This window comes from Panulirus ornatus, chromosome 64, assembly GCF_036320965.1.
Source record: "Panulirus ornatus isolate Po-2019 chromosome 64, ASM3632096v1, whole genome shotgun sequence".
In the NCBI taxonomy this organism is placed as follows: domain Eukaryota; kingdom Metazoa; phylum Arthropoda; class Malacostraca; order Decapoda; family Palinuridae; genus Panulirus; species Panulirus ornatus.
In genome coordinates, this window is record NC_092287.1 from 21588302 (window position 1) to 21611711 (window position 23410).

Sequence of the window (23410 nt, forward strand, 5' to 3'; positions counted from 1 at the left end):
GATAAGGTTGTGTGGAAAGTAAATGCCTGAGGACAATGTGTGGTGTGAGGAAGTTTGATCAAGTAAATAATGAAAAGTTAAGTGAGATGTATGGAAATATAGAGAGTGTGGTTGAGAGAGCAGAAGAGGGTGTATTGAAATGGTTTGGATATATGGAGAGAATGAAAGAGGAAAGATTGACAAAGAGGATAATGTGTCAGAAGTGGAGGGAACAAAGAGAACTGGGTAACCAAATTGTAGATGGAAGGATGGAGTGAAAAAGATTTTGAATGAACAGTGCCTGCACATTCAGGAGAGTAAAAGGCATGCATGTGAATGCAGTGAATTGGAACAATGAGGTTTACTGGGGTCAACATGCCATCAATGGACTGAATCAGGGTATGTGAAACATCCAGGGTAAACCATGGAAATGTTTGTGATGCCTGGATGTGTACAGGGAGATGTGGTTTCAGTGCATTACATATGACAGCTCATATGTGGATGTGATCAGATATGGCCTTTCTTCATCTGTTTCCTGGTGCTACCCCAATGATGCAGGGGGTGGAAGTCTCTTTCACCAATGCCCACATTAGCAAGATAGCACCAGCTACAGATGAAGAAATGGCCTCACTTGCTCACATTTACTCTCTAGCTGTAATGTATAATGCACAGAAACCTTGGTGTCCTATCCACAATCAGGCTCTACAGCCTTTCCATGGTTTCCCCTAACTACATCACATGCCCTGGTTCAGCCTACCTAAAGTACATCATCCCCATAATTTGCTCTACCCTTTCTGTGCCTCATACTCTCCTGCATGTTAATGCCCCAAGCCTTCAATTCTTGCACCTCCTTCTTCATTTCCACCTTTTCCTTCTTCCCTCCCCTTCTAGTATCTATACCCTCTCATTTATCCTTTCCTCATTCTCTCTCAATATGTCACAATAATTTCAGCCCAACCTACTGATCTCTCTTACAAATTCTCCTTTAACTACCACACTTCTCTTTACATAAGGTTTTCACAGGTTCTGTTGATTTTTAAAAGTGTTCATCTTACTTTTATGGTATGTCACTTCTTTGATCAGCTTAGTCCTCCCCACTATAGGTTTAGGTAAGGTTTTTGGAGAGGCAAATTTTTGGATAGGAATATAACCCCCATATATCATTAGTTTCAATAACTCATACAACATCAGATTGCTAGAACGACTGATCTCCACATCATTAACATTTGTGATTTAGAAATACTGCTATGTTTGGTACTTACCTCTCCATTCTTGATGCAGTATTCACAGTATCACCGAACAGACAGTATCTTGGCATGGTGAGGCCAACAACACCAGCAATCACTGGGCCTGTATGAAGGCCAATACGTAACAGAAGCTTTTTATCAGGACGATGTCGGATGATGAATTTGTTTTTAACCTTTAGATATAAGAAATTACAAATAAATAAAAAAAACATATCTCCATAATTTAATACACAGAAATGTCAGCATAGATGAGATCTTGTGCAGTTGAGATGAATACAGTATAAGACTGAAATCATTCATATATCCTGAATTGCATCAAATCAATCTAATGGAAATTCCAAAGAATCTTGGTCCCTACAATAAAGAATTAAATAAAATTATCCAAAACACATGATTCAACTACAAGTGGAATTCTTTTTAAATGTTATATTTGTAAGTCAGTTTTTTCTTTAAAATTAACAATAAATAATATATTTTTTCATACTTGATTGCAGTTTCCCGTCAGTGAGGTAGCGCCAGGAAACAAACAAAGAAAGACTCGGCCACTCACATACACATATATACATATATGCATATACACACACAATCACTCCCTGAAACTTTGCCCCCTCCCCCATCCTATGACTCGCTTCCACTTCCATGGTTCCATTCACTGTAAAGTCCACTCCCACATATCTAAAACATTTCACTTCCTCCAATTTTTCTCCATTCGAACTTACATCCCAACTAACTTGTCTCTCAACCCTGCTGAACCTAATAACCTTGCTCTTATTCACATTTACCCTTAACTTTCTCTTTTCAAACACTTTTCCAAAATCAGTCACCAACCTCTGTAATTCTCATTCAAACCAGTTACCAGTGCTGTATCAATGGCGAACATCAATTTACTTACTTCCCAGGCCCTCTTATCCCCAACAGGTTGCATACTTACCCCTCTCTCCAAAACTCTAGCATTTACCTACCAACCAAAACTAAAGTAAACAGTAAAGATGTTATAATAGTAGGAGGCTTCAACAGTCCAAACATAAATGGGAATATGTCAACAGGTGATCAAGAGGGAATGATACTAATGGAAATGATTGAAGACACTTTTCTAGAACAGTTAATCAAAAAACCACCTAGAGTTAAAAACATTCTTGATCTTGTCCTCACCAGTGACACAAACTCAATAAACTATTGCAAAGTAGGTGAAAGTTTGTCAAACAACAATTACAGTTCGATTATATTAGAGAAAGATTTAGATTATGAAATAAATGACAACAAACTCTTGATCTCAGATTACTGGTGAGCATACTTTGAAAACATCAGACATGAAATTCCCAGTACCAATTGGACAAAACTTCTTGATGCTTGCACAGTAGAGGAAATGTAGAATAATTCTAAAAACAAACTACTCGAGAATGAAAATGAAAAAAATTCCACAAATTATGAAAGAGACCCTGCAGTATTTCAAAACCATCATGGATGAATAGGAGAGTAGGACTTATTTGCCAAAAGAAAGAAAATCAATGGGAACCAATGAAAATCACCAGGAATCAATCAAAATCCAAAGAGAGTGTAAGAAGTTCATAAGACAGTAAATACAAGGAAGAAAAAAGAATTTCCTTGAATGTTAAGAATCATCCTGATTAATTCTTCAAATACATACGACAAAGCAAGACAGTAAATGAAGGAATTAAACTATTATGAAATAAACGTGACATACTAACTACTGATGACAAGGAAATGGCTACCATACTAAATTATTCTTTTAATTCGGTATGTTTAAAGGATCTGACGAAGAAGAGTTGAAGGTTCAGAGAAATAAAGAGCTCTGAAATACTTAAATACCTGGACCAATTAACTCTAGCAAATCCAACAGCCCAGATAATTTAGCTCAAGATTATTCATGGAGGTCAGGAGACAGCTAAAATACCCCATAACAAAAATATTCAACAAATCTCTATCAGATGATTAGGTGCCAATCGATTGAAAACTAGCAAATGTTACTCCTATATATAAAAAAGAGACAAAAAGTGTGCCTTGAACTACCACCAAATTAGCCTTACGTCAGTGTTGGGTAGAACAATGGGAAAAATGATATGATAAAACTGTCACATTTCTAGAGGGACACTATTGGAAAATCAACATGGTTTCTGCAAAAGAAGATCCTGCCTAACAAATTTGCTGGAATTTCTTATTCTATTTATCAGAAATGGGATGAAAAAATATCGTCAGATGTAGTATATTTAGATTTCCAAAAGGCTTTCGATAAAGTACCTCACAAGAGACTTACATAAACTTAAAGCACACAGAACTGATGAACAAATCTGTACATGGATCAAAGACTGGCTTGCCGGAAGAAAGCAGCATGTAGTATTAAATGGCAAAGCCTCAGTTGGTTAGATATAATGAGTGATGTGCTACAGGGTTCAGTCCTATGCCCAATTCTTTTCATACATCAATGACCTAGATCTTGGTTTCATATCTAAGATCTCCAAATTTACCAACGATACTAAATAAGGAAGTAGAGCTGTAAACACTGGTACTGCAAAATGATTCAAAGAGATCTTAACTTACTAGCAGAATGGTCAGACAGATGACAAATGAAGTTTAATGTACACAAGTGTAAAGATATGCACTTTGGAGTCAAGAATATACATTATGACGACAAACTATTCGGAAACTCCAACTAAAGTAAATGAAGAAAAGGACCTTGGAGCTGTCATTAGCAACAACCTGAAATACTAAACAGTGTCAAGCAGCAAGTAAAAAAGGCACCCAAATGTTAGGTTCCATAGCCAGAAACAAAGATTACAAGACACGAGAACAATTCTTACACTTTATAATTCTCTAGTATGACCACACCTTGAATATGCAGTCCAGTTTTGGTCCCCATACTATAAAAGGAACAATGAAAAATTAAAGCAAGTACAAAGACATGTGACAAAAGTAATCCCATCCCTCAAAAATCTGCTACAAAGAAAGGTTAAAATGACCGGATCTCTTCTCCCTTAAAAAGCATAGACATCATGATGACTTAATCCAAGTGCTCAAAATTCTGAACAAGTTCGATAAATTAAATCACAAACATCTATTCAAAATACAGGAAAATACTGTTACCAGGACAAATGGAATAAAACTCAAAGCTAAATGATGTAGTATGGACATGGGAAAAGCTTCTTTTCCTATAGGTGTGTTGAGCACTGGAATAAGTTACCATCAGTGAATGCTAAGACTATAAATACCTTCAAAAGTTGTTTATACAATTATTTTATAAATTCAGGTATACTTTGAAAAAAATGCCAGAAATAAACTGTATAAATGACAATGATTATGGGAACACTAAAAGACTAATGTGCAGCAGTGGGAGTAGGTGATAGCTTAAAAAATTGGTAAGTTGAATTATATTTTCTTATCAAGTTAATTCTCTTTTTTCACCAGACAGCCCAGTCATGTGCCAATCAGGCCTCCTGTTGTCTGTCTTTCTCATGTAAACTCATGTAAGCCACCCCATCCATAAACAAAGTAAACAACCATGGGGAAATCAACATCCCTGCCACATACTGACCTTCAATGGGAACCAGTCACTCTCCTCTCTCCCTACTCGTACATATGCCTTAAAGCCCTGATAAAAACTTCTCACTGCTTCCAGCAGCTTACCTCCCACACCATATATTCTTAAGACATTCCACAAACATGTCTATCAACCCTAACATATGCCCTCTCAAGATCCATAAATTCTACAAACAAATCCATCTGTTTTTCTAAGTATTTCTCACATATATTCTTCAAAGTAAACACCTGATACACACATCCTCTATCACTTAGCCACAGTGCTCCTCTCCATTCTGATAGTGTGTACATGCCTTCACCCTCTCAATCAATGCCCTCCCATACATTTTCCAGAAATACTCAACAAACTTATGCCTCAGTAGTTTGAACGCTCACCTTTATCCCCTTTGCCTTTGTACAGTGGCACCAAGCATGCATTTTGGTAATTCTCAGGCACTTCACCATGATCCATACATACATTGAATATCTTTACCAACTAATCAACTGTAATACCATCCAAATCTGCTGCTTTGTCAGATTTCATCTTCCACAAGGCTTTCATCCCCTCTTCTCTCCTCATCAAACCACTCTCCCTGACTCTCACTTTGCACACCATCCTGAACAAAACACCCTACATCAAAAACATTCAACAAACCTTCAAAATACTCATGCCATCCTCTCCTCACTTCATCACTACCTGTTATCACTCCCCCCTTTGCCCCCTTCACTGATGTTTCCATTTTCTCTTATGCATGTTATTTACCTCCTTCCAAAACATCTTTTTATTCTTCCTAAAGTTTAATGATACTCTCTCACCCAAGCTCTCATTTGCCATCTTTTTCAACCTTCGCACTTTCCTCTTGACCTCCTGCAACTTTCTGTTATATATCTCCCAATCATTTGCACTCCTTTTCTTGCAAGTATTGTCCAAACACCTCTCTTTTCTCTTTCACTAACAACTATACTTCTTCATCCCATCACTCACTACCCTTTCTAGTTTGCCCACCTTCCACCTTTTTCATGCCACATGCATCTCTTGCACATCACTGCTTCCCTAAATACATCCCATTCCTAACCCACTTCCCTCATTTTATTTGCTCTTACCTTTTGCCATTCTAAACTCAATTTCTCCCTGTGCTTTCTCACACAAGTCTCCTTTCTAAGGTCACTTTCTTTCACCAGTCTCTTCTCCCCAAAATTCTCTCCTCTGTTTTGAAAACCTCTGCAAATCTTCACCTTAGACTCCTCAAGATAATGATCAGACATCCCATTGGCTGCCCCTCACAGTACATAAGCATCCAAAAGTCTCTCTTTTATATGCATATCAATCAATCTAAAAATGCCCTTTGACCATCTCTTCTACTCACATCAGTATACCTGTGTATATCTCTTTTTAAACAAGGTATTCCCAATCACCAGCCTTTTTTCAGCACACAACTCCACAAGCTCTTCAAACATATCCATTCAAAACACTGAATACCTCAAGTAAACCAATTATACCCTCAAATGCCACATTACTCACATTTGCATTTAAATCATCCATCACTCATACCTAGTCTCGTGCACCAAAATTGCTAAAACACTCAATCAGCTTCTCCCAAAACACTTGGCTCTTAAAATCTCTCTTCTCATGACCAGGTGCATAAGTTACTATAATCACCCATCTCTCTCCGTCCACTTTCAGTTTTACCCATATCAATCTAGAATTTACTTCCTTTCACTCTTATCACATACTCCTACAACTCATGCCTCAGGAGTAGTGCTACTCTTCCTTAGCTCTTGTCCTCTCACCATCCCCTGACTTTACTCCCAAGACATTTCCAAACCATTCTTCCCTTTATCCTTGAGCTTCATTCCACTCAGAACCAGAATATCCAAGTTTCTTTCCTCACACATACTACCTTTCCAAGAATCCTATCCTTCAGTTTCTGCTTTTCCAAAAGAAGCGACAGAAAAGGGGGCCAAGTAATGATTTTCCCTCTTAGGCTCAGTCCTCTCTTCAAAATGCTACCTTGAGAAAGCAGGAAATGGTGAATATGTATAAAAAAAAATTATATATAAGGAATAGAGGAGAAAGAATACTTCCCATGTATTCCCTGCGTGTCGTAGAAGGCGACTAAAAGGGAAGGGAGTGGGGGTCTGGAAATCCTCCCCTCTCGTTTTTTTTTTCTAAATTTTCCAAAAGAAGGAACAGAGAAGGGGGCCAGGTGAGGATATTCCCTCAAAGGTCCAGTCCCCTGGGGATAGGGGAGAAAGCGGGGGGCTGGAAATCCTCCCCTCTCATTATTTTTTTTTAATTTTCCAAAAGAAGGAACAGAGAAGGGGGCCAGGTGAGGATATTCCCTCAAAGGCCCAGTTCTCTGTTCTTAACGCTACCTCGCTAATGCGGGAAATGGCAAATAGTTTGAAAGAAGAGGTAGTAAAAGCTTTGCGGAAGATGAAAGCCGGCAAGGCAGCAGGTTTGGATGGTATTGCAGTGGAATTTATTAAAAAAGGGGGTGACTGTATTGTTGACTGGTTGGTAAGGTTATTTAATGTATGTATGACTCATGGTGAGGTGCCTGAGGATTGGCGGAATGCGTGCATAGTGCCATTGTACAAAGGCAAAGGGGATAAGAGTGAGTGCTCAAATTACAGAGGTATAAGTTTGTTGAGTATTCCTGGTAAATTATATGGGAGGGTATTGATTGAGAGGGTGAAGGCATGTACAGAGCATCAGATTGGGGAAGAGCAGTGCGGTTTCAGAAGTGGTAGAGGATGTGTGGATCAGGTGTTTGCTTTGAAGAATGTATGTGAGAAATACTTAGAAAAGCAAATGGATTTGTATGTAGCATTTATGGATCTGGAGAAGGCATATGATAGAGTTGATAGAGATGCTCTGTGGAAGGTATTAAGAATATATGGTGTGGGAGGCAAGTTGTTAGAAGCAGTGAAAAGTTTTTATCGAGGATGTAAGGCATGTGTACGTGTAGGAAGAGAGGAAAGTGATTGGTTCTCAGTGAATGTAGGTTTGCGGCAGGGGTGTGTGATGTCTCCATGGTTGTTTAATTTGTTTATGGATGGGGTTGTTAGGGAGGTAAATGCAAGAGTCCTGGAAAGAGGGGCAAGTATGAAGTCTGTTGGGGATGAGAGAGCTTGGGAAGTGAGTCAGTTGTTGTTCGCTGATGATACAGCACTGGTGGCTGATTCATGTGAGAAACTGCAGAAGCTGGTGACTGAGTTTGGTAAAGTGTGTGGAAGAAGAAAGTTAAGAGTAAATGGGAATAAGAGCAAGGTTATTAGGTACAGTAGGGGTGAGGGTCAAGTCAATTGGGAGGTGAGTTTGAATGGAGAAAAACTGGAGGAAGTGAAGTGTTTTAGATATCTGGGAGTGGATCTGGCAGCGGATGGAACCATGGAAGCGGAAGTGGATCATAGGGTGGGGGAGGGGGCGAAAATTTTGGGAGCCTTGAAAAATGTGTGGAAGTCGAGAACATTATCTCGGAAAGCAAAAATGGGTATGTTTGAAGGAATAGTGGTTCCAACAATGTTGTATGGTTGCGAGGCGTGGGCTATGGATAGAGATGTGCGCAGGAGGATGGATGTGCTGGAAATGAGATGTTTGAGGACAATGTGTGGTGTGAGGTGGTTTGATCGAGTAAGTAACGTAAGGGTAAGAGAGATGTGTGGAAATAAAAAGAGCGTGGTTGAGAGAGCAGAAGAGGGTGTTTTGAAATGGTTTGGGCACATGGAGAGAATGAGTGAGGAAAGATTGACCAAGAGGATATATGTGTCGGAGGTGGAGGGAACGAGGAGAAGAGGGAGACCAAATTGGAGGTGGAAAGATGGAGTGAAAAAGATTTTGTGTGATCGGGGCCTGAACATGCAGGAGGGTGAAAGGAGGGCAAGGAATAGAGTGAATTGGAGCCATGTGGTATACAGGGGTTGACGTGCTGTCAGTGGATTGAATCAAGGCATGTGAAGCGTCTGGGGTAAACCATGGAAAGCTGTGTAGGTATGTATATTTGCGTGTGTGGACGTGTGTATGTACATGTGTATGGGGGGGGGGGTGGGGCCATTTCTTTCGTCTGTTTCCTTGCGCTACCTCGCAAACGCGGGAGACAGCGACAAAGTATAAAAAAAAAAAAAAAAAAAAAAAATATAAATATATATTTATTCATTCATTTATTTTGCTTTGTTGCTGTCTCCTGCGTTTGCGAGGTAGCGCAAGGAAACAGACGAAAGAAATGGCACAACCCACCCCCATACACAATGTACACACACACACACAAATATACATACCTATACATCTCAATGTACACATATATATACACACACAGACACATACATATATACCCATGCACACAATTCACACTGTCTGCCTCTATTCATTCCCATAGCCACCTCGCCACACATGGAATACCATCCCCCTCCCCCCTCATGTGTGCGTGGTAGCACTAGGAAAAGACAACAAAGGCCCCATTCGTTCACACTCAGTCTCCAGCTGTCACGCAATAATGCCCGAAACCACAGCTCCCTTTCCACATCCAGGCCCCACACAACTTTCCATGGTTTACCCCAGACGCTTCACATGCCCTGATTCAATCCACTGACAGCACGTCAACCCCAGTATACCACATCGATCCAATTCACTCTATTCCTTGCCCGCCTTTCACCCTCCTGCATGTTCAGGCCCCGATCACAAAAAATCTTTTTCACTCCATCTTTCCACCTTCAATTTGGCCTCCCACTTCTCCTCATTCCCTCCACCTCTGACACATATATCCTTTGTCAATCTGTTAATCTGTTCAGTGTTGTAAAAGGAAATGGTGAAGAGCTTGTAGATTTATGTGCTTAAAAAGGACCGGTGATAGGGAATACCTAGCTTAAAAAGAGAGATATACATAAGTATACATATGTGAGGTGGAGAGATGGCCAGAGAGCGTTATTGGATTATGTGTTAATTGATGGGCGTGTGAAAGAGAGACTTTTGGATGCTAATGTGCTGAGAGGTGCAACTGGAGGTATGTCTGATCATTATCTTGTAGAGGCAAAGGTGAAGATTGGTAGAGGTTTTCAGAAAAGATGAGAGAATGTTGGGGTGAAGAGAGTTTTGAGAGTAAGTGAGCTTGGGAAAGAGACTTGTGTGAGGAAGTACCAGGAGAGACTGAGTACAGAATGGAAAAAGGTGAGAACAAAGGACGTAAGGGGAGTGGGGGAAGAATGGGATGTATTTAGGGAAGCAGTGATGGCTTATACAAAAGATGCTTGTGGCATGAAAGCATGGGAGGTGGGCAGATTAGAAAGGGTAGTAAGTGGTGGGATGAAGTAAGATTATTAGTGAAAGAGAAGAGAGAGGCATCTGGACGATTTTTGCAGGGAAATAATGCAAATGACTGGGAGATGTATAAAAGAAAGAGGCAGGAGGTCAAGAGAAAGGTGCAAGAGGCAAAAAAGAGGGCAAACGAGAGTTGGGGTGAGAGAGTATCATTAAATTTTAGGGAGAATAAAATGATGTTTTAGAAGGAGGTAAATAAAGTTCATAAGACAAGGGAATAAATGGGAACATCAGTGAAGGGGGCTAATGAGGAGGTGATAACAAGTAGTGGTGATGTGAGAAGGAGATGGAGTGAGTATTTTGAAGGTTTGTTGAATGTGTTTGATGATAGAGTGGCAGATATAGGGTGTTTTGGTCAAGGTGGTGTGCAAAGTGAGAGGGTTAGGGAGAATGATTTGGTAAACAGAGAAGAGGTAGCAAAAGCTTTGCAAAAGATGAAAGCCAGCAAGGCAGTGGGTTTGGATAGTATTGCAGTGGAATATATAAAAAAAAAGGTTGACTGAATTGTTGACCGGATGGTAAGGTTATTTAATGTATGTATGACTCATGGTGAGGTGCCTGAGGACTGGCAGAATGCTTGCATAGTGCCATTGTACAAAGGCAAAGGGGATAAGAGTAAGTGCTCAAATTACAGAGGTATAAGTTTGTTGAGTATTCCTGGGAAATTATATGAGAGGGTATTGATTGAGAGGGTGAAGGCATGTACAGAGCATCAGATTGGGGAAGAGCAGTGTGGTTTCAGAAGTGGTAGAGGATGTGTGGATCAGGTGTTTGCTTTGAAGAATGTATGTGAGAAATACTTAGAAAAGCATATGGATTTGTATGTAGCATTTATGGATCTGGAGAAGGCATATGATAGAGTTGATAGAGATACTCTGTGGAAGGTATTAAGAATATATGGTGAGGGAGGTAAGTTGTTAGAAGCAGTGAAAAGTTTTTATTGAGGATGTAAGGCATGTGTATGTGTAGGAAGAGAGGAAAGTGATTGGTTCTCAATGTTGGTTTGTGGCAGGGGTGTGTGATGTCTCCATAGTTGATTAAAATCTTTATGGATGGGGTTGTTAGGGAGGTGAATGCAAGACTTTTTGAAAGAGGGGCAAGTATGCAGTCTGTTGTGGATGAGAGAGCTTGGAAAGTGAGTTAGTTGTTGTTCGCTGATGATACAGCGCTGGTGGCTGATTCATGTGAGAAACTGCAGAAGTTGGTGACTGAGTTTGGTAAAGTGAGTGAAAGAAGAAAGCTGAGAGTAAATGTGAATAAGTGCAAGGTTATTAGGTACAGTAGGGATAAGGGTCAAGTCAATTAGGAGATTCATTTGAATGGAGAAAAACTGGAGGAAGTGAAGTGTTTTAGATATCTGGGAGTGGATTTGGCAGTGGATGGAACCATGGAAGCGAAGTGAATCATAGGGTGGGGGAGGGGGCGAAAATTCTGGGAGCGTTGAAGAATGTGTGGAAGTCGAGAACATTATCTCGGAAAGCAAAAATGGGTATGTTTGAAGGAATAGTGGTTCCAACAATGTTATATGGCTGCGAGGCGTGGGCTATGGATAGATTTGTGCGGAGGAGGGTGGACGTGCTGGAAATGAGATGTTTGAGGTAATATGTGGTTTGAGGTGGTTTGATCGAGTAAGTAATAATAGGGTAAGAGAGATGTGTGGTAATAAAAAAAGTGTGGTTGAGAGAGCAGAAGAGGGTGTTTTGAAAAGGTTTGGTCACATGGAGGGAATGAGTGAGGAAAGATTGACAAAGAGGATATATGTGTCAGAGGTTGAAGTAACAAGGAGAAATGGGAGACCGAATTGGAGGTGGAAAGATGGAGTGAAAAAGATTTTGAGTGATCAGGGCCTGAACATGCAGGAGTGTGAAAGGCGTGCAAGGAATAGAGTGAATCGGAATGATGTGCTATACCGGGGTCAACGTGCTGTCAATGGATTGAACCAGGGCATGTGAAGCATCTAGGGTAAACCATGGAAAGTTCTGTGGGGCCAGGATGTGGAAAGGGAGCTGTGGTTTCGGTGCATTATTACATGACAGCTAGAGACTGAGCTGTGAACGAATGTGGCCTTTGTTGTCTTTTTCTAGCGCTACCTCGTACACATGAGGGGGAGGGGGTTGTTTTTCATGTGTGGTGAGGTGGCGATGGGAATGAATAAAGGCAGACAGTATGAATTATATACATATGCATATATGTATATGTCTGTGTGTGTATACATATGTATACGTTGAGATGTATAGGTATGTATATTTGCGTGTGTGGACGTGTATGTATATACATGTGTATGTGGGTAGGTTGAGCCATTCTTTCGTCTGTTTCCTTGCGCTACCTCGCTAATGCGGGAAACAGCGACAAAGCAAAATGAATAATAAATAAATGTATATATATATTTGAGTGTGTGGATGTGTATGTATATACATGTGTATGTGGGTGGGTTGGGCCATTCTTTCGTCTGTTTCCTTGCGCTACCTCGCTAATGCGGGAGACAGCGACAAAGCAAAATAAATAAATAAATAAATATGTATGTGTCTGTTCGAGTATATGTATGTATATGTTGATATGTGTATGTGTGTGTGTATGGGCATTTATGTATACATATGTGTATTTGAGTGGTTGGGCCATTCTTTGTCTGTTTCCTTGTGCTACCTCACTGATGCAGGAAACACTGGTTAAGTATAATAGAAAATAATAATAATAATAATTTGCTTACAGGTAATATATGGTTGTTTTCTGAAACAGAATTGGTATCATTATCATGGCAGCCAAAAAAAAGCAGTTATAGATAAAATGGAAAGATTTCTAATGAAAACAAAAAAAGTAAAAGAAAATATAGAGAATATAAAGCCCTTTATCTATTTCTGATACCTGTTCCCTTTGGGTCTCCAACAAGGGGGGTAGCTATAGCAAAAGTCTGCATAGTTGGTGAACTCTAGTGCCACTTTCAGCCTTTAGTGTCTCACGCTTAAGAGGCCACTGGTAGAGGGCAATTCTAGTGCAGTGTCTTCAGTGGCTCATAAACAATTTTATTACTGGCTTCTACTACCTAATGTGAGTGACATACACATGTAGGAAATCTGGCAAGCCACAAAAAGATATAAAATATATTAGAATAAATGACACGAGTCTGTCCAGTTTAATTAGAAAAATTGAATCACTCACCTCATCCAGTAGTTCAAGAGCCATGGAAGCAACCTCCCCAGCATGTCTCCCATTATTAGGTTTAGGTAAACCCGATACAACCATATATGCATCACCAATGGTCTCCACCTTATAAACATCATAGCCACGAATTATTTTGTCAAACAGGGTGTACAAGTCATTCAGGAATCTTACCACCTATTAGGGAAAGAAAAATACAGCAATTATCAAATCCTGGACATATATGAAATGCATGCACATTCAATTTTGAAATGTTCTGCTAATCATATTCCATTTATCTGTCATCTATAACTAATTCCCACTTATAAAGAATGGGTAGAATGCATGCAGCATCTCAATTGACTTTTTTACATGGCCAGTATGCTGAAGTGAATCTAATCTAGCAGACCACAGAAATACCAAGCACCTGATTTATTCACCCCTCAAATTATGGCATAAAATGATTCGAGTGCACACTATTATTTTTTCAAAACATACCTTGCTTTCAACAGCACTTTCACTTTACTTGTCTATCTGATCTTAATCTATCTGATTTCCTTGTAACTATGACCATATAATCATGAAACTATACCAACCTGTCAAGTACTATAAATACCAATCTACCATTTGTCTTTAGGCTCTTCCTATGATTTCGTTGTATCACACTACTCAATCACAGCTCTAGTCTTTATTTTGTTCTCCTAATCTCTTTCATTCTATGCAATTAATCCATTTCCAGCAATCTTATTTTCTGTTTTCCTAAGCTATGCCTTACATCTCAACAGAAGACCATGCTTCTGGCACATTCTATGCTTATGGTATCCATTTCCTATTTGCCAGGCTCTCAATGTACTTCCAACTCATCTCCCCTTAAATGATTCTATACTCGCACTTCAGCTTTTTTAGTCACAGTATTACACAATTATCATTCTTAAGTATCTGGACTCTGTTACATCCAGCTTATGACAATGTGGCATTATATCTATATACATGGTAAAACATTTGTTATCAAAATGCTTGGAGAAATCAGCTGTTTCAGACATTAAACATAGCAGTTATTTGAGATTTAGTTTGAATTATTCATCCCTCGATTTATGCAAGGTTATGTTCTGTGAAAACCTTGCGCAAAGAAAAACCACATTTAACACTGGAGGAGTCTCCTATGACCTCCAAGTTATGTAGCTTCTGACCTCAAATAAACTTATATAGCCATCCTTTGCTTGCTTAAAGCAGCTCTGGCACAGCTACATTGTCTTATCTATATAAATGCTCATAAATCTTCAGAGCTTTAGACTTGAGCTGAAGGTTACTAAGGTTGCTTTTCTTCTTAATCTCATGCTCTATGTATAATGAGAGCATTTTCTCCACCTTCTCCATAACTGGAATTCTAGCCACTGTGATCACCTTAGCAGACAGTGGAGTAGTGGACCACAGCACTTCAAATTTTCTCTATATTTTTCTTTATGGTGCAGACTGTAGATTCATCCAGGCTGTAAACACACTCAAAGTCACCAGCATCAGCATGTCAAAAGATTTCTAGCTTCATTTCTAAGGTCAAAGAGGTTCTCTTTTCATTAAGTGTTGGTTCTTGGGTAGATGTTGTTGGACATTTGGATGCCATATAAACAAACACAAACACAGCACACAGTAGAAAACCACGTTAGCAGGTATACCCATATTGCACAAGCAGCAAAGATCCGCATCCAAAAGCAATAAGTGCAAACCTTACCAACTGGCAGGAATGGGGTGCATTCCACCAAGGACCCATGCTTACTCCATCCGTTAACTGTCACAGAAATTTTGGTGCACTTTCTACTGTGATGATGTTTTCTTACCAGCAGGGTTTCTAGCTTTATTTCTAAGGTCAGAGAGGTCTTCTTCTGTTTAACAGCTGGGTGTAGGGTAGGAGGGGATGTTGCTGGATATTTGGATGCCATATTTACAAACACATACACAGCAGGTTGCAGTTTAATCACATTAGCAGGCATACTCAAGTCACAAAAGTAGCACAGTTCTGTACATTCTAAAATATTTTACATATTTGTAAATAATTTACAGAGAGGAAATACTAATATATGTAAGCAAGTAAGCATTACTAATGTCTTGATTTTCTGTTACTTGGTGTTGTCATAAATGGTCATCATGCCAACGGTGAAGTCCTTCAATGCTGCCTTGGACTCACCCTTAGTCAGCCTCTTGCAAAACTACATTTTCTCTTAAAGGCTTAAGACATTTGACCTGTGCTTTGTGCAAGTCATAGTCAGATTTAAGGAGCTGTCAGGCACTTGCTGCCAACACTTGAAAGGGGTCACTATTAGCAGTAGTAATCAATGGTACACAAAATATACAACTGTGCAAGACCAGTGCACACAACAAAACACCAGAGAGAACATGGGTGGTGAGTACATTATTCTCTGTGACAAGGTGTGCAAGAAATTCTAAATAGTTTTATGTGTTTTTAATTTTTCAATTTTTTTTCAGATATTGGAAGGGGCCAAATGATACTGAAAAACATGTGTTGGTTTGAACATTTCAATGTCTCAAATTATAGATAACAGAAGTTTACTGTCATAGGATACAATACTTCGTTAATTACAAGAGGGATGCAAATAAACAAAGTTGAAAAACAAAATCTTAAACAAGAAAAACTGATGACTGCATTGCATCTAAAGTGACTGGAGGGTCTACCACAGGAAAAATGTAGTAATGAAGAATTAATATAACATAGCCTACAAACTATTTTCTTCTTTTATCAGTTTCTTAAAAAGACATGCGTAATATGTATAATTTTTAAAAGCAAAATGGGGTACTGAAAATATGATACCCCTTTTCAATTTCTGCATCTGGCAATTAGAACACTAAAAGAGGGCATGAAATGTCTGCACATGTGGAAAAATCACAGTTGATGATGATGGTGTTGAAATAAAACTGGATTTTTGGTCAATCTGTGTTTACTGAGTAACTAAAGTATTTGAATAAGAAGGTAGAAATATCCACACCACTGTTCCTTCACAAACATTATTAGGGCATTTCTATATCTTGAGGTCCATGTAAATACTACATTTTTCACCAAAGATTCTGAAACAATTGTGTAAAATGAGGGAAGCTGAAGTTAATAAAAACTTATCAAGAAGTATCTTCTGCTTCAACAGAACTTCAAGCTGATTCCAACTATATTTTTTACAAGTTGCATGGAATCAGGTTAAGGTCTCATCTTAGAAGGTGAAAAGATACCTAACTCCTCAGTTTTAATTGCAGGCCTTAAATCAACTGAACATATTGATGTTTCATAGGAAATGCTTTGATCTACTTTTCAAATTTCAATGAGCTACAAAGGCAATTTCTAATAATAACAATTATAATAATAATAATAATAATAATAAAGGCAAAGGGGATAAGAGTGAGTGCTCAAATTTCAGAGGTATAAGTTTGTTGAGTATTCCTGGTAAATCATATGGGAGGGTATTGATTGAGAGGGTGAAGGCATGTACAGAGCATCAGATTGGGGAAGAGCAGTGTGGTTTCAGAAGTGGTAGAGGATGTGTGGATCAGGTGTTTGCTTTGAAGAATGTATGTGAGAAATACTTAGAAAAGCAAATGGATTTGTATGTAGCATTTATGGATCTGGAGAAGGCATATGACAGAGTTGATAGAGATGCTCTGTGGAAGGTATTAAGAATATATGGTGTGGGAGGCAAGTTGTTAGAAGCAGTGAAAAGATTTTATTGAGGATGTAAGGCATGTGTATGTGTAGGAAGAGAGGAAAGTGATTGGTTCTCAGTGAATGTAGGTTTGCGGCAGGGGTGTGTGATGTCTCCATGGTTGTTTAATTTGTTTATGGATGGGGTTGTTAGGGAGGTGAATGCAAGAGTTTTGGAAAGAGGGGCAAGTATGAAGTCTGTTGTGGATGAGAGAGCTTGGGAAGTGAGTCAGTTGTTGTTCGCTGATGATACAGCGCTGGTGGCTGATTCATGTGAGAAACTGCAGAAGCTGGTGACTGAGTTTGGTAAAGTGTGTGAAAGAAGAAAGTTAAGAGTAAATGTGAATAAGAGCAAGGTTATTAGGTACAGTAGGGTTGAGGGTCAAGTCAATTGGGAGGTAAGTTTGAATGGAGAAAAACTGGAGGAAGTAAAGTGTTTTAGATATCTGGGAGTGGATCTGGCAGCGGATGGAACCATGGAAGCGGAAGTGGATCATAGGGTGGGGGAGGGGGCGAAAATCCTGGGAGCCTTGAAGAATGTGTGGAAGTCGAGAACATTATCTCAGAAAGCAAAAATGGGTATGTTTGAAGGAATAGTGGTTCCAACAATGTTGTATGGTTGCGAGGTGTGGGCTATGGATAGAGTTGTGCGCAGTTGTGCTGGAAATGAGATGTTTGAGGACAATGTGTGGTGTGAGGTGGTTTGATCGAGTAAGTAACGTAAGGGTGAGAGAGATGTGTGGAAATAAAAAGAGCATGGTTGAGAGAGCAGAGGAGGGTGTTTTGAAATGGTTTGGGCACATGGAGAGAATGAGTGAGGAAAGATTGACCAAGAGGATATATGTGTCGCAGGTGGAAGGAACGAGGAGAAGTGGGAGACCAAATTGGAGGTGGAAAGATGGAGTGAAAAAGATTTTGTGTGATTGGGGCCTGAACATGCAGGAGGGTGAAAGGAGGGCAAGGAATAGAGTGAATTGGATCGATGTGGTATACCGGGGTTGACGTGCTGTCAGTGGATTGAATCAGGGCATGTGAAGCGTCTGGGGTAAACCATGGAAAGCTGTGTAGGTATGTATATTTGCGTGTGTGGACGTGTAAGTATATACATGTGTATGGGGTTGGGTTGGGCCATTTCTTTCGTCTGTTTCCTTGCGCTACCTCGCAAACGTGGGAGACAGCAAAAAAAAGAAAATAAAATAATAATAATAATAATAATAATAATAATAATAATAATAATAATGTGGATGTAACCAAGCTGAGAAAAAAGGAGAGATTGGTAGTTTGTTTCAGGAAAGGAACCTGGATGTTTTGGTTCTGAGTGAAACGAAGCACAAGGGTAAAGGGGAGGAGTGGTTTGGGAATGTTTTGGGAGTAAAGTCAGTGGTTGAGGAGAGGACAAGTGCAAAGGAAGGAGTATAACTACTCCTGACACAGGAGCTGTGTGAGTATGTGACAGAGTGTAAGAAAGTAAACTCTAGATTGATATGGGTAAAACTAAAAGTGGATGGAGAGAGATGGGTGATTATTGGTGCCCATGCACCTGGGCATGAGAAGAAAGGTCATGAGAGGCAAGCGTTTTTGGAGCAGCTGAGTGAGTGTGTTAGTAGTTTTGATGCACGAGACCAGGTTATAGTGATGGGTGATTTGAATGCAAAGGTGAGTAATGTGGCAGTTGAGGGAATAATTGGTGTACATGGGATGTTCAGTGTTGTAAATGGAAATGGTGAAGAGCTTGTAGATTTGTGTGCTGAAAAAGGACTGGTGACTGGGAATACCTGGTTTAAAAAGAGAGATATACATAAGTATACATATGCAAGTAGGAGAGATGGCCAGAGAGCATTATTGGATTACGTGTTAATTGATAGGCGTGTGAAAGAGAGACTTTCGGATGTTAATGTGCTCAGAGGTGCAACTGGAGGGATGTCTGATCATTATCTTGTAGAGGCAAAGGTGAAGATTTGTAGAGGTTTTCTGAAAAGAAGAGAAAATGTAGGGGTGAAGAGAGTGGTGAGAGTAAGTGAGATTGGGAAGGAGACTTGTGTGAGGAAGTACCAGGAGAGACTGAGTGCAGAATGGAAAAAGGAGAGAGCAAAGGACGTAAGGGGAGTGAGGGAGGAATGGGATGTATTTAGGGAAGCAGCGATGGCTTGCGCAAAAGATGCTTGTGGCATGAGAAGCATGGGAGGTGGGTAGATTAGAAAGGGTTGTGAGTGGTGGGATGAAGAAGATTATCAGTGAAAGAGATGAGAGAGGCATTTGGATGATTTTTGCAGGGAAATAGTGCAAATGACTGGGAGATGTATAAAAGAAAGAGGTAGGAGGTCAAGAGAAAGGTGCAAGAGGTGAAAAAGAGGGCAAATGAGAGTTGGGGTGAGAGTATCATTAAAGTTTAGGGAGAACAAAAAGATGTTTTGGAAGGAGGTAAATAAAGTGCACATGGCAAGAGAACAAATGGAAACATCGGTGAAGGAGGCAAATGGGGAGGTAATAACAAGTAGTGGTGATGTGAGAAGGAGATGGAGTGAGTATTTTGAAGGTTTATTGAATGTGTTAGATGATAGGGTGGCAGATATAGGGTGTTTTGGTTGAGGTGGTGTGCGAAGTGAGAGGGTCAGAGAGAATGATTTGGTAAACAGAGAAGAAGTAGTGAAAGCTTTGCGGAAGATGAGAGCTAGCAAGGTGGTGGGTTTGGATGGTGCTGCAGTGGAATTTATAAAAAAGTGGGTGACTGTATTGTTAACTGGTTGTCAAGGATATTCAGTGTATGTATGGCTCATGGTGAAGTGCCTGAGGATTGGCGGAATGCATGCATAGTGCCACTGTACTAAGGCAAAGGGGATAAAGGTGAGTGTTCAAATTATAGAGGTATGATTGTTGAGTATTCCTGGGAAATTATATGGGAGGGTATCATTTAGAGGGTGAGAGGTTGAAGGCATGTGCAGAGCATCAGATTGGGGAAGAGCAGTGTGGTTTCAGAAGTGGTAGAGGATGTGTGGAGCAGGTGTTTGCTTTGAAGAATGTATGTGAGAAATACTCAAAAAACAAATGGATCTGTATGTAGCTTTTATGGATCTGGAGAAGGTATATGATAGAGTAGATAAAGATGCTCTGTGGAAAGTATTAAGAGTATATGGTGTGGGAGGCAAGTTGCTAGCAGTGAAAAGTTTTTATCGAGGATATAAGACATGTGTACGAGTAGCAAGAGAGGAAAGAGAATGGTTACCAGTGAATGTCGGTTTGCGGCATGGTTGTTTAATCTGTTTATGGATGGGGTTGTTAGGGAGGTGAATGCAAGAGTTTTGGAGAGAGAGGGCAAGTATGCAGTCTGTTGTGGATGAGAGGGCTTGGGAAGTGAGTCAGTTGTTGTTTGCTGATGATACAGCGCTGGTGGTTGATTCGGGTGAGAAACTGCAGAAGCTGGTGACTGAGTTTGGTAAAGTATGTGAAAGAAGAAAGCTGAGAGTATATGTGAATAAGAGCAAGGTTATTAAGTACAGTAGGGTTGAGGGACAAGTCAACTGGGAGGTAAGTTTGAATGGAGAAAAACTGGAAGAAGTGAAGTGTTTTAGATATCTGGGAGTGGATTTGGCAGCGGATGGAACCATGGAAGCGGAAGTGAGTCACAGGGTGGGGGAGGGGGCTAAGGTTCTGGGAGCATTAAAGAATGTGTGGAAGGCGAGAACATTATCTTGGAAAGCAAAAATGGGTATGCTTGAAGGAATAGTGGTTCTAACAATGTTATATCGTTGGAAGGCATGGGCTATAAATAGGGTTGTGCGGAGGAGGGTGGATGTGTTGGAAATGAGATGTTTGAGGACAATATGTGGTGTGAGGGGGTTTGATAGAATAAGTAATGAAAGGGTAAGAGAGATGTGTGGTTATAAAAAGAGTGTGGTTGAGAGAGCAGAAGAGGGTGTATTGAAGTGGTTTGGTCACATGGAGAGAATGAGTGAGGAAAAATTGATAAAGAGGATATATGTGTCAGAGTTGGAAGGAACGAGGAGAAGAGGGAAACCAAATTGGAGGTGGAAGGATAAAGTGAAAAATATTTTGAGCGATCAGGGCCTGAACATGCAGGAGGGTGAAAGGCATGCAAGGAATTGAGTGAATTGGAATGATGTGGTATACCAAGGTCATCGTGCTGTCAATGGATTGAACAAGGGCATGTGAAGCGTCTGGGGTAAACCATGGAAAGTTTTGTGGGGCCTGAATTTGAAAAGGGAGCTGTGGTTTCAGTGCATTGTACATGACAGCTAGAGACTGAGTGTGAATGAATGTGGCCTTTGTTGTCTTTTCCTAGCTCTACCTCGTGCGTGTGCAGGGGGAGGGGGGTGTCATTTCATGTGTGGTGGGGTGGCGATGGGAATGAATAAAGGCAGCAAGTATAAATTATGTTCATGTGTATATATGTATATGTCTGTGTATGTTTTTTTTTTTGTTTTTTTTTTTTGCTTTGTCGCTGTCTCCCGCGTTTGCGAGGTAGCGCAAGGAAACAGACGAAAGAAATGGCCCAACCCACCCCCATACACATGTATATACATACATCCACACACGCAAAATATACATACCTACACAGCTTCCATGGTTTACCCCAGACGCTTCACATGCCCCGATTCAATCCACTGACAGCACGTCAACCCCGGTATACCACATTGCTCCAATTCACTCTATTCCTTGCCCTCCTTTCACCCTCCTGCATGTTCAGGCCCCGATCACATAAAATCTTTTTCACTCCATCTTTCCACCTCCAATTTGGTCTCCCTCTTCTCCTCGTTCCCTCCACCTCCGACACATATATCCTCTTGGTCAATCTTTCCTCACTCATTCTCTCCATGTGCCCAAACCATTTCAAAACACCCTCTTCTGCTCTCTCAACCACGCTCTTTTTATTTCCACACATCTCTCTTACCCTTACGTTACTTACTCGATCAAACCACCTCACACCACACATTGTCCTCAAACATCTCATTTCCAGCACATCCATCCTCCTGCGCACAACTCTATCCATAGCCCATGCCTCGCAACCATACAACATTGTTGGAACCACTATTCCTTCAAACATACTCATTTTTGCTTTCCGAGATAATGTTCTCGACTTCCACACATTCTTCAAGGCTCCCAGAATTTTCGCCCCCTCCCCCACCCTATGATCCACTTCCGCTTCCATGGTTCCATCCGCTGCCAGATCCACTCCCAGATATCTAAAACACTTCACTTCCTCCAGTTTTTCTCCATTCAAACTCACCTCCCAATTGACTTGACCCTCAACCCTACTGTACCTAATAACCTTGCTCTTATTCACATTTACTCTTAACTTTCTTCTTCCACACACTTTACCAAACTCAGTCACCAGCTTCTGCAGTTTCTCACATGAATCAGCCACCAGCGCTGTATCATCAGCGAACAACAACTGACTCACTTCCCAAGCTCTCTCATCCATAACAGACTTCATACTTGCCCCTCTTTCCAAAACTCTTGCATTCACCTCCCTAACAACCCCATCCATAAACAAATTAAACAACCATGGAGACATCACACACCCCCGCCGCAAACCTACATTCACTGAGAACCAATCACTTTCCTCTCTTCCTACACGTACACATGCCTTACATCCTCGATAAAAACTTTTCACTGCTTCTAACAACTTGCCTCCCACACCATATATTCTTAATACCTTCCACAGAGCATCTCTGTCAACTCTATCATATGCCTTCTCCAAATCCATAAATGCTACATACAAATCCATTTGCTTTTCTAAGTATTTCTCACATACATTCTTCAAAGCAAACACCTGATCCACACATCCTCTATGTATGTATATATATGTATACGTTGAAATGTATAGGTATGTATATGTGTGTGTGTGGATGTGTATGTATATACATGTGTATGAGGGTGAGTTGGGCCATTCTTTTGTCTCTTTCCTTGCGCTACCTCGCTAACGCGGAAGACAGCGACAAAGTATAATAAAAATAAATAACAAATGAACATATACAGATATACGTACACATACATACACATATACATATTCATACTTGTTTGCTTTCATTCTATTCCCGGTGCCACCTCACCCCACAGGAAACAGCTCCACTGTCTCCAGCTTCAGTGAGATAGAACCAATAAAAAAATACAAAAAAGGCCACATTTGTTCACACTCAGTCTCTAGCTGTCATGTGTAATGCACCAAAAGCACAGCTTCCTATCCACATCCAGGCCCCACAGACCTTTCCATAGTTTACCCCAGACGTTTTACATGCCATGGTTTAGTCCATTGACAGGATATCGACCCTGGTATACCACATCATTCCAATCTACTCTATTCCTTGCACACCTCTCACCCTCCTGTATGTTCAGATCCCAATCACTCAAAATCTTTTTCACTCCATCCTTCCACCACCAAATTGGTCTCCTGCTTCTCCTTGTTCCCTCCAACTCTGACACATATATCCTCTTTGTCAACTCATTATCTCCATACATCCAAACCAATTCAACACACCC

At 40.3% G+C, this 23410-nt stretch overlaps 1 protein-coding gene across 10 annotated transcripts in view; it reads right to left on the minus strand.

Annotated features, from left to right (window-relative positions):
• Positions 1-23410, minus strand: part of LOC139746342 (receptor-type guanylate cyclase Gyc76C-like) — a 366650-nt gene that overhangs the window by 10638 nt on the left and 332602 nt on the right. For all 10 annotated transcript variants that reach the window (XM_071657506.1, XM_071657505.1, XM_071657507.1 and 7 more), the window contains 2 exons: positions 13234-13410; positions 1242-1399 (listed from right to left, as the gene is read on the minus strand). In XM_071657506.1, the coding sequence (XP_071513607.1) occupies positions 1242-1399; positions 13234-13410 (335 nt within the window). The remainder of the gene's footprint in view (positions 1-1241; positions 1400-13233; positions 13411-23410) is intronic.